The following is a 12,913-nucleotide window of genomic DNA, read 5'->3' as shown; positions in this document are numbered from 1 at the left end:
ACAACAACACATTTACAACTACAACAAAGTAAATTGAAATGCATTACATTTACAGTGTATTTGGGGGTTGGGATGGTTGGTGGAGCATAAGTGTTTCAGGGTTCAAGCATGGATGGTACATAGGGTTAGCAAGGGGTTTTTAGAGTTTAGGATGATGACAGTATATGGGATTAAAGAGTTTTAATGTGTAGTTAAAGGGTAGTAACCAATTTACAGGGTTCAAGGATGGGTGGAATATGGGGTCTTAAGAAGTTATTCTGGTTCAGGAATGGATAGTGCAATGGGTAGTGTGGAGTTTTTAGGGCCCAGGGCAGGGCAGTATATAAAGTTAGTAAGGAAATTTTATGTACCAGGAAAGGGCAGGCATCAGGAGTAGTAAGGAGTTTTTGGAATTCAGGAATAGGTGGTGTATAGGGATCGAAAGACGTTTTTGGGTTGAGGTATGGGTGGTAAATGGAGATATTAAGGAATTTGTAGGGTTCAGGGATGTGTGATGAATAGAGGTAGTAATGTTCTTTTAGGGTTCAGGAATGGGTGGTGTATGTGGATAGTAATGCTCTTTTGGTAGTCTATGGGAGTAGAAAGGAGTTTTAGGGTTCAAGGATGGGTGAAATATAGGGACAGTAAAATGTTTTAAGGGTTCAGGGATGTGTAGTGTATAGGGATACTATGCAGATTTTATTGTTCAAAGATGGGTGGTGTATACAAATTTAGAAAGTAGTCTTTAAAGAACTGGAATGGGTGTTGTATAGAGGTTGTAAGGTGTTCAGGGTTCACTAATGTGTAGTAAATGGAGGTAGTAAGGAGATTTATGGTTCAGGAAAGGGTGGTGTATATGAGTAGTAAGATGTTTTTAGGGTTCGGGGTAGGTAGTGTAGATAGGTAGTAAGGCATTTTTGGGGCTCACAGAAATATATTGCTAAGAGGTAGCAATGATTTAAAGGGTCTTGAAATGGGTTGTATTTTGAGGTAGAATAATGTAATTGAAATACATATATAAATATGTATGTTAGTTCCACCACAGATAGGGTGGCACACTAACAGGTCTCAAATTGTATGCCTTATTCTTTGAGAAGGGACTAACATCCAGGGTCCACTAGCTTTGATTGTACATCTTGATCACAATAGAAAATGAACAATTTTGCTCACATGATTCTTTCCAGAGCCCAAGCAAGCCTTTTTGTTCGTAAGACTATATTGACATCCATCCTCTTGCTCTGAACAAGACAGAATCCTTTCATTAGCCGAGGGGTCAGCAAAAGGTATGTCTGACTCGCAGACATGTACACACAGTAGCATTCACATCACTGTACTCCTCACAAGTAAGATGAAGGAAAGTGAGGAAGAACAGTGCCCTAAGCTAAAACATCAGCAAGAAGAGGTTGACCAATGGGAACAACCTGAATATTTGTTTAGGTTAGGATCACCTTTTCATGGTACCAGCAGTCAATTGAGCATCGTTCAGGTACCATCCTCTACTGTTGCTATTACTCCAGGGCTCATGCTCCACCCATAATTCCTCCAGAATACTTTCTTACCCTCACAGATTGCTGCTGTAGTGAAATTAACATCTCGCATTGACATGTGACACACTCTAAGCGTGCTCATTTACAACAAATGTTTATTGATCAGAGTGTGCATTATTGTTGGAAGTCCTACATATATGGTTCTGCCCAACAATTGCCCTAAGACACTTATTTCTCAAATTATCCTTCACATTATCATAGCCCCTCACATTAAGGGCATACATTTCCTGGGTTGTGGTTCCCTGATGTTCCCACAAAAACAATTTGTTATTGCAGTTGTAAATGCAATCAGCATTGCACCTTCCCTAACAGTTCAACCCTAGAAAGACATTTTGGTGTTTCAAGTGTATCATTTTCATTCTGTGAGTCAGCTTGAAGGGAAGACAAAATTATAAATTGTTCCATATTACCTTATAATTGAATACACACATGGCCAAAGTAAACAACAGGGATGTCCAACCTAGGTCCAGGAGTGTCAAGTCCATATTGGGTTTTCAGACTAGCCATTGTATTTAGATTAATTGTATGGAATGCTATTGCATGTACACAATCGTGGATCAAGCTCAGAAGGATCCATGGTGGGGACCATCAACTCAAATATTAGCAGGTACCCAGTGTTGGCAAATCACAGGGACATTCATCTGACTGGATTACATAAACTTTGACTTTTAAAGCAGATGATATCAGAACACACTTACTTTGCCCTCAGGAGGTCTTGATCTTTCAGTGCAGAACCCTGAAGATAGATGACTCTTTGGGACCACATTGGGATTTGCAAGACGCGGCGGACCTGGATATCCATCTCAGTAGGACATAGAATCACCACATAATAATCCTATGAATCAAATTGATGGAAAATAATGCTTTTTAAGGCTTTAACATCATAACATCTCAAGATTTTTGTCATTATCTCTATTAACTTCCCTAAGCATGATGATCAGTGGGTGTAAATATACTTTCACCATTGAAAGAAATATTACAGTTTCAATGAACTGCAACATCTGAACTTTCATCAACTACCAAATAAAATATACATAAGGACCCGTCTTCGATTATATAATGAAAAAGGATCACTGGCAAAGTAATAGCTTTCTCAAAAAAACAGAAAATCGAGCATATAATATCACCCTAGCAGAACAAAGAAAGAGCTCAATGCACATGCATTGCTTTCAGCTCCTTATTGATTAACTTAATATATTTGCGGTATATGTGATGCTGCGTGCTGATGGCAAATCAATTTAACGCTTGTTTGGTTTAATAAGCAGGCTATCTTCCACCGTACTTCATGAAATGGGCATCCAAGACACTATGTAGACATCAATAGTGTATGACTGGTAACCCTGCAGGGAACAGAATTGAACACAAACTTAACATGTTCCAGTGTGAATTCAAAACTTTTATTTTTTTTGCAGTGTTATATATTTCATTAACTCAACCTGAATGTATTGGAGCACTGTACATGAGCATCAGTTTCATTACACAAGGTCATACTAATTTTTAGACACAGGGATATTAAGTAATTTGCCCAGACTCACAGGATTTTTAGCTAATGAAAAGACTCAAACCTAGTTCCAGAGTTTCAAAGTCTGGAGCTCTATCCACATAGCAACATCCTGTGCCGGATATGTTAATAGAAATTTCATGTAAATTGTGTTATGTTGATCTATTCTTAACTTGCTTTGGTTTTAGTTTACACTGCAAGAAAACCAAAAGCAGTGTTCACCTTATTTTTTTAACATCCACTAGTTATTGAATTTTCATTATTTTTATAGAAGAAACTTAATAGCATTTTGAATACAGACATTTATTTTTATTGCTATAAAGTTCTGGTGGGTAGTCTTGTTCAAGAGGCTATTCTACCTACTAGAGTACAACAAATGATCTCTTTACTGCATTAGCAGTTCAACAAATAGATGTTAATTAGAAGGACAATTCAAAACTTTATTATGAGTCATTCTGGAGTGCTACCTGTTTTAATCATATAAATTACAGTATGTAACTAAACTATTTTGACCCTATTCCAAGCTGTATTGCTATATGGCCACCATCTACAGATATTTTGTGTATTCAACTCTTTTAAATCCGATTTCTAATGAAGGGGTTGCTAAACCCCCATGACGTTTCAGTTTATTTCTTATCATTTAACTTTTGATATTTTGCTATTTGTTCATGATATTCAGCTTTTAGTATGCCCAAAATATTTATTATGTTTTAATTCTACACTTTTCTTTGATTTCTTCCTTGCTTTTATTTTACTTCAGTAAAGTAAAACCATTTACACCAACTTGAAAGTTGTATTCCTACATTTCAATAAAACGTTTTCAGGAATTAAAAAACAAGTTGAACAGAGTATATTGCTTACAGCTAACATTATATAATATTATGATTGTCATTCTTCTTCTCCCTATTATTATTATTATTATTATTATTATTATTATTACTATTTTTGACATTTTTATTATTATTAGTAGTAGTACTAGTATTGATAATAATATAACATAATAAGTAGTAGTAACAGCAGTGTTATTATTATTATTGTTATTATTATTATTAGAAAAGAACGCCTGTAGATGATGGGGCATCCTTTTGTGAAGGTCAGGCCATATCCTACTCTACCTTCACATTTCACCTCTGTTGTGCCAGTGCTGAATCCTCCTTTTACCTCTGAAGTATACTAAATGTCAAAGATGAATTACTTGAACAAATCTCAGTCACAGTTAAGTACTTAGGATCATATCCCAATCCATAGTTTTTTGCCCAAAATGCCACCTCAATTTAGTCCCAGCCATATGCAAATCAGTCTTGACCCTGCTCCAATGGGACCAGTGCAACCTAACTGCTAGGCCAAGCCCTCCCTGAACATAAGTAACAACAGGACAGGTTGTGCCCTAGTAGATCTGTAATCACGTCTCTGTTCTCTGTGTATAATTGGAGCTATTTTGCAGTCACCAATCAATGTACGTGCTTCCTTGCCTTGTCCATAAATACATTCCTGTGAGGCCAATCATCCTGCACTTGCTGTTTCTAGTTGTACTGAATACTGTTGTGTCTGTAGTGTAACCATTGTGTCTCCAGCCTCACTATACATTCATGTCTAAATTCTTTTCTTTTTATTGAGTAAGGCTGCTGCTCATACACAAATAAATGATTTGTAGGTGTAAGAATTGTTTCATAGGATGCGACTGAGCTGATATTTTCTTCAAAAAAACTGTTGACACTTCCAGTAAGTGTGTGTTTATCCATAAGCGACCAGGAGTTCAATCTCCACACATGAGATGAAAGCCTTTATTTGTGGGTTGAGGGGTGCATGGTTGGATAAATCTGTAGGTAGGATTTGTGTCCCAGGTACTAGGGTGCCCAATAGGATAGATATCATTAAGTTTTCAATGCAAGTATATGTCTGATGGGTTGCAGAAAAATAACTATATTCAAAGTTTTAGGTTCTAACCTCTCCGTGCAAAATCAGGGCCATGATAGATGACAAGCCTCAGAGGGGGTCAGTCCGACTAGTGGTCTGTGCCCTACCACTGCACATATACCATCCTCTATCTACTGTACCTTTAAAATCTCCACCTATCACATACATCTGGCGGGGTTTGGGCATCCTGGACTACCCTGAAACCGATCCCAGGATGCTTGTTTCCGGACCAGGGAGGACCTGGCCTGGCAGTTTGGGATGGACTGTTTCCATGGGAAGCATGGTCAAGACTGATTTGCATATGGCTGGGTCCAAAATGGGGTGGCATGGTGAGCAAAAGAACAATGCATTAAACCCATATCTGTGACTGGGGTGAATGTTTGACATTGTTCAGCATTCCGTCCATCATTTGTTCTTTTTGCATTTGTTGCCTCAAGTGGGAAAGGTATGCCCAGACGTGGATCTCTTGCTCGAGTCAAGCTAGCCTGGCTGATGAAGGGTGAAACTGAGCCTAGGATTCTTGTTTCCAGTCCAGGGAGGACCTGGCTTGGCAGTTTGGGCTGGACTGTTCCCATAGGGAACAGGGTCAAGACTGATTTGCACATGGCTGGGTCCAAACTGGAATGGCACGAGTAGCAAAAAAATGATGGATTTAGGCCCAGATCTCTATACTGGGGGTGAATGTTTGACATTGTTCAGCATTCCGTTAATCACTTTTTCTTTTTGTATTGTAAATACGGCGCACCCTTGATATAGTTAGGTGGCGGTGGGGCGGGTGCAAGAAATCTGGTGCATCAGTAGTCAGTAGTGATGTGCCAGATTCCTGTAAATCTGGGCCTAAATTTATTAAACTTTAACAAAAAAGACTCGAAGTAGTTCTATGTTAAATTTTTATAATAATGTGTTAAACTGTTACATTAAATTAACATTATGTTTTTATACATGTATTTAAAAAATCCACATAAAGTTAAATGTATTGTGTGGCTTTGTGTGTTTAGGCCCTGTTTAACCTAGAAAACAAATTTACTAAAATGCTACTAACTCCCACCAATTCCCAGTCCTCTGTATACTTCTTACCCTAAAGCATCAGTCTGCCATAATCAACTTTAGATATAAGATACCTACACTAGTTTGGTGTTGCCTTGTTTTTGAGCCCAAACCGTAAAATGACCTTCAATTAATACAAAGATTTATTCCTGTAATTCGTCAACCATACTGCAGCCACTCCTCTTAATGCATGCCACTGTTACTTCAATAGTTCATCTCAGCACCATTCACCTGTCTCTTCTGAATATCCTTGACGATTATGTGGGTTGACTTCTTAATTGACTACTTCTCCACTCAGTGAGAATCACCTCCTGCCTCCATTTCCTCAATCATCTGCTTCCTACTGTGGTACCAGCAATTGCACAGCATAAATTGATGCTGGCATTTTTGCCTTTCTTTGTTCTATGTGGCTTGTTAGTGTTACTAACAGCCTATAGCTCACTGGTGTTAGCTATTCCTTAATATATAGGACCACATTTATGACCCATTTTGCATCACGTTTGCACCACACAATGTGGTAAATGCACGGAGCAAACCTTAAGTGAAAAATATGAAGCTGTGCAAGGTAATCTTGTGTGGCCCTGACTGGCTTAGTAAATTTTGAGTAATGCAATGCAGTGCAAATCGCTGTTTTCTATTACTCTGCGCCAGGGAGGCATTTCCATGGGTGTTGCGTGGGTGTTCCCTAAAACATTCATGGATTTTGATGCGTTCACCGATTTCCCGGAAGCAATAGATCTGGGAATGTGCCAAAAATGTATGCCTCCCCAGGTGAAGGGTTATAACAAGAAATATCTTTATTTCTCCTTTTTTTCCTCTTTCTATAGGAAAAAGCCTCTCAGGATTGTTTTTATGCAGGAAGGTACGCCTTCCAGCACCAAAAAAATCCTGCATGTAGCACAGGCAACCTTGCACCATAGTGCAAGGTGCCTGTGTTGTCACTAGGCAACTCGTTGAGCACTAGCGCAGGGAGAAGGACAGGAATGGGGCATAATGTAGTAAATACAGAAAAATACAGAACATTCCTGCCCTTTCCCTCTGACGCAACGCAGCGCAGAAAGATGACTTGAATTTCATAAATGCCCCCAGTAGTTTAGCTCGTGTTGCTTACACACTGGCTCTGTCATTATTTCAAGCTGCGATCACTCACAAGTTCCCAGGCAAGGAGTGATGTATTTCTTCTACTGGAAATAGTGCTGAGTGTTATTAATTGTTATAAATCATGTGGAGGTGCTCTTTTGTAGTGTTCGGTCTTAACTCTTCTTTGCTATTACTGTCATGCTTCTGCTTATTTTGGGGGGCTAGGATTATCACCATTGTATTTTTGTGATCTTCTGCCATTTCTTAGTTTGGTAGAGTTGCTTGTATCTTTTCAGTACATTCAGTTTCAACTAAAGTCCTGGCTTGGGACAGTGTATATTTTGAGCCTTTCAGGCCTATTCACAAAGATAACGTACACCTGTGACCAGGTTACAAGTGTAAATTACTCTTACACTTTTGAGTAACTTTACTACTTTTGACTGTTCCCATTTACAAGTGAATAGTTACTCAACTCACTTGAATTTAATTCAATACCTTTATTCGTTCATATAAATGTGACAAGTGAAAGTGAATGCAATCATATGAAGGAAGACACCACTGATAATATAACACACTAAACAATCACAATTTCATGCTTGAATCCTTGAGGAAAATGATAGAAATAAAAGTATAAAAGTAAAAAAAGGTAACAAGGCACAAATCACAATAAGCCTCAAAAGTATGCTTTCACCCCCTTGAAACAGGAGGTGGAGCCAAATTTATGAATGTGAGTTACTACAACCAAAAAAAGCAGGAGTAAGTCCAGCATCACACAAGGCCAAGCACAGACACTGCAATACCCTCCTACTAAAAATAATGTTGTCGCAAACTTAAAGTTGAACCATAGAATCCCATAGGAAATAATGTTAAATTAAATGAACTTATTTCGAAAACATATATATATGTATTGTATATGTTTATATGTATATTGTAAATAATGTTACATTTATAAAGAATGTTATTAAAATATTTTAGCATAACTTAATACTTATTTTAAATTATATCTGATTTATTAACAGTAAATCTACGATAAATGTGTATATGTATAGCGCTTTGATCGCAATATTATGCCATAATTAACAGTTTAACATTTAACCATCGTGTATCTTAAATCTCTTTCTCTTTATTTCTCTCCATGTCTATCATGTGTTTTCCAGCGTTGTTTAAATCTTGAAATCAGTCATTTTACAGTGCATGTGTGTATCAATCTATTGTGGTCTCTTCATCTTGCAGTAACATTTTCCATGGTATCTGTATGACAATATATATATATATATATATATATATATACATATATATATATATATATATATATATACCTTATAGTGTGAGTAAGGATTGTGACTATTAAGTGCCCTTCTCTCAGCATTCTTATTCTGTTTGGTAAACAGTCCTAAATATGAAACAAGAGAACTTGGGACTAGGGCTGGCAGAGCAAGGTTGGACTGGCCAGTAGAGCAATCAAACAGTGTCCGGCCAGCTGGTTTGACAGGTCAGTGTGTCGGCCGGTTTTATAGGCTGCTGAACGGATTTAACTGCTGATTTCCCTAATATCAAAACAAGCATTGTCTGTTGCAAGTTCAAATCCATGCAGTCTTCTAACACTTACCCTAAATGTCTTTACCAGACTAAAACTGTCCCAATTTGCACACATAGTTGAGTCTTTAGGTATTAATAATGGGTCATTAATGGGGGCCACTTATATTTCGGTGCCCTGGTCAATTTTCTTTCCCAGTTTGACCTTGCAGGAGTGCATCTGAAGAGCCAGTCGTCAGATATACATCCTCATTGTAGATAATAGGCCGCAATGATTCATAGTCATTCTCTTACATCTGAGTCGTACCTGCAGTCGCGGGTGAGCATAGAACTCGTTTAGGAAATCCATCAGCAAGTCGATCTTCAAGGAGCTGACGCACAGCACTACGTGCTTTTCGGTCTGAGCGCGGTGACGACTGTAGTTCCCGCCAGACTTCTGTCTCTCCATCCACAGGTAGGCGAGCTGTTCAAACTGTAAGACGACAGTGTGAGTGCCACATCAGCACAAACGCAAAGTTAGAACAGACCTCCACACTATCATTAGTTCTCCTGCCAGTAGTCCACTTACTTTCACGTAGTACTCAAATACTAACATTTTAGCAGTATATTGAACAAAATGCAGTTTGTCACTAGCTATTTCACAAAGGTATTCTGGATGCTCATGGTTATGAAAACTTTTATAGAACCAACAAAAACTACATCTTTCTGTTGTTTTTTGTAATTGAATACTATCAGTTCTCTGTAGCAACCTTTACCCATCTAGGAATACATATCACTTATTAGGCTTCTGTGGGCCTGTGGTTGTCAGGAAACCACATTCTCTACTTCGAACAGTGGAATCATTTATGAAGAAACAGAGCATAACATCTTTATGATAAAATAGTGTTTTCTACTTTGATTCTGTGGCTTGCAATTGAGACCTAGAAAATACACCATGCCAGCAGAAGAGAATGCCCTGTTTCAACCTAGTATTTCCTCAGATCTCTAGCAGTTCCTGCATCCTCAGTGGTAAAAGCTGCTCCATGACCAGGGAAAGACACACAGACACCTAACTCTCCCCCATACTCCCAACACACAGACACAATATATCATTAGGAGGACAGACCCCTGCCTATAGTGTACTCTGTATTCACTATTCTATGTAAGTTAAATGCTACTAGTGGGCCTGCAGCACTGATTGTGCCACCCACCTTTTAAACATTTCCAAGGCTTGCCATTGCAACCTGTGGGTGCAGTATTTAAACTGCCATTTTATCCTGGCAAAAAACTTTTTGCCAGGCCTAAACCTTCCTTTTTAATACATATGACACCCCTCGGGCAAACTCTAAACAGCCCATAGGGCAGGAAGCAGTGTATTTAGAAAAATCGACATGTACTTTTATGTTTCACATGTCCTGGTAGTGAAAAACCTTTGAGCTTGTTTTTCACTACAACAAGCACCTCTCCTATAGGATAACATAGGGTTGTCTTATTACATTTAATAAGTGCTAATATTTGATTGGCAGCAGGTAAACATTTCATGTTAGGTGTCTGAGAAATTGTAATAACAAATCTCCTTTAATGATAAAGTCAGATTTTAAGTTACAATTTTGAAAATGCAATTTTTTCTCCTAGGTCACCTAACTGGGTGTAATTGGCATTTGGACTTTGTTCATTCCTCCTTGACAGCCACACACCAGAAGGCTGATGTGTTCCTGGATAAGCTATCAACTGGCAGGATGGGGGATGGAGCTGGGCACAGCTCCACTTGCAACTAAACAGGCTGTGCCCTACCTTCATACGAAGATCTTGTCACCACTGCTTTGTTCATACAGCCAGCTTAATGCCAGGAAAAGGGAGGCATGAAATGTCAAGAACTTCAAGGGAGTTCTCTGAAACTTCTCCTACTTCAAGGAAGGCTCCTGGTATGAATATAGCACCCTCAGACCGAGTCTTGGCTACAAACCTGGATCTGTGAATACTGCAGGAGTACTGCTGTGCTGCTTTGCTGCAAGAAGGACTGCCACTTTGCTGCTCTGAGAATATGCTGTCCTGCTCACCTGCTTGCTCAGAAGGATAAGTCGACTTGCACCCTTCAATCCAAGCTGAATTGACTCCAAAGGTCAGCTGATTGACCTCCTGTTCTGAGGTACAGGGAAAAAACAAGCTCTAGAGACTGCCTGCAATTGAACAGCTGACCTTCTGCCTGGACCTGCAACTGGACATGCCAGAGCCCTCCTGGCCTCAGATAAAGTGGGCTCCTGACCCCCCAAGAGTTGCCCCCAGGTCATGGACCCTAGGTGAGCCATCAGTTGAGCTCCTCTCCAAAGAAAAGGTGAAAGCCTGATTTGCAACCAGGGACAGCCTGTTCGCATCAAGATGCTGTTGCCTGCATTGTCCCCCAATGTGAAGTCCAGTGAACGTGACTCTTCTCTCCACAGCAACCGCAAGAAATGCCTGGCAAAGCGAATTCACGCTTTGCGCTACAGCATCAACAGCTTACTGTGACTGCCAACACCAAACTCCAACAATGAGCATCCTCAATGTGACAGCGACAACCGTCTTTGATGCACGGCCTGCTCTTTGCGCTGCATCAACGACCATCCTCAATGGTCTTCCTGCTCCTTGTGGCCTCCGACCACAAACGTAACTCTTCATGCTGGGTTTTATAAGGTAACTCTTTCAGTAGGACGAACCATGTATCCGGCCCACATTCCGTCTTTCACTCTAGCAGGAGCAGAAATCACTTTTTGCTTTCAGGAGCTTTAATTACAGGAAATCTTTAAAATGGTATATCTCTAGTCCTACTGACTGGATTTTTGTTGCTTTTAAATAATTTATCAAATTTTACTCTATTTTTCTAAATTGTTGTCTGTTTTTTTCTTGTGTTCTGTTTTCAATTTATCACTGCTTTAAGTGCTGCATAAATACTTTACACATGACTTTTTAGCTAAGCCTGACTGCTTTATCTGAGAGTTAAGCAGAGTTTAATTTGAGGTTTGCTTGTGCTTTACTCTGACAGAGATTGTGGTTGCTGCTTGAGTAGGGTTTCACCACATCGATCAGTAAACCTGTTCCCAATATGTAGTTCGTTAGTTTATGGGTAGTGTTTTATTATAAAGCTATATCAATGATATATTCATGAATATTAAATTTGGGGCACTATGTTGATTTCTTTAAAAAAACAGTAATTATATATGTATATTGTATAAGGACTTTTTCAAAACGATTCGGTGGTTTATTTGGGAATCGGGTGGACAGTGTTTTATTTAGGAGATATACAATTATTATCTGTAATCATATTGTTAATTTAAATCATATTTTATTTAATTACTAACACTGCTGCATAGATACATGTATTAAAGTACTGGGGCTCAAAATGTTTTACTTTATACGTACTTTATAATAAAAAATTAGCTGTGTATTTTAAAGGAGTTGGGTGGGTACTTAATTATTAGCAAGATTCATTTGCATAAATCCTGGGAGACTATATATATTTTCTATTCTCTCTAATGTTTTGGAAATTCACATTTTTAAATGATGGGGTTGACTATTATATATATTTTTAGCATACTCGTACTTTTGTGTTTCAAACTAAAATTAAATATACATATATGAACCTTCAATCATATATTTAATTAAAAAACAGGAAAAATTCAAAATGTAAACCTTAATGTATAATACTTAATGATGCAATGTAAAGGGTTATTTTGTAATACAAATTTTTATATACTCAATGTATATTTCATTTTCAAAATTTTCAAGACGAAAAGCCTATATGTCCCCTTGATGATTAATGTTTCAAATGATCTTTTTTAGAGCTCTACATTCAGAATGCTGGACAAATGTGCGTATCACTGGACTCTTGATGCCATTTGTGCAACATTTTTAGAGCTGCCACTCGATCTTATTTTGAATAGTTGTGAGTGTGTTTATCCCTTGTGTTGATTGTGTTGAGAGGGGTCGCTCTTCGCTTCTTTATGAGACATTTAAGACTTTACCTCAATATTGATAGAGCCGCTTAGTAGTGCACCTGTGGGCAGCATGACCTAATAGACTAAAAGACGGAGCATTGGGTGTCTGTGCTTGAAGAAGTCAGCTTATTATTTCTTGTTGTGTAGGATGAATCAGTGACCCTTACATATAATTAAACACAGGGTGGAATAATATTATTTTAGGGCTTGTGAAGATGACATATGTGGCACTTTACCAGCGTCTTTCTGAGGTCCAGACAGGTGACTTTAGAAGCCCATGTGCTGCCAGCGCTTCTTCCTCTTTTGGGACTTGTGTGTTTTTACTATTTCTCTTGTTTTGAAATGTGCGTGAG

The 12,913-nt window shown here is 38.5% G+C and overlaps 1 protein-coding gene across 2 annotated transcripts in view; it reads right to left on the bottom strand.

The window, feature by feature from the left end:
- The window catches only part of KCNT2 (potassium sodium-activated channel subfamily T member 2), a 2,196,588-nt gene that overhangs the window by 471,883 nt on the left and 1,711,792 nt on the right, over positions 1-12,913 (bottom strand). For both annotated transcript variants that reach the window (XM_069233351.1, XM_069233350.1), the window contains exons 11-12: positions 8,915-9,079; positions 2,225-2,361 (exon numbers count right to left, since the gene is read on the bottom strand). In XM_069233351.1, the coding sequence (XP_069089452.1) occupies positions 2,225-2,361; positions 8,915-9,079 (302 nt within the window). The remainder of the gene's footprint in view (positions 1-2,224; positions 2,362-8,914; positions 9,080-12,913) is intronic.

This window comes from Pleurodeles waltl, chromosome 4_2, assembly GCF_031143425.1.
Source record: "Pleurodeles waltl isolate 20211129_DDA chromosome 4_2, aPleWal1.hap1.20221129, whole genome shotgun sequence".
NCBI lineage: Eukaryota > Metazoa > Chordata > Amphibia > Caudata > Salamandridae > Pleurodeles > Pleurodeles waltl.
Note: the sequence above shows the minus strand (reverse complement) of the source record. Positions and strands in the feature narration are given on the sequence as shown.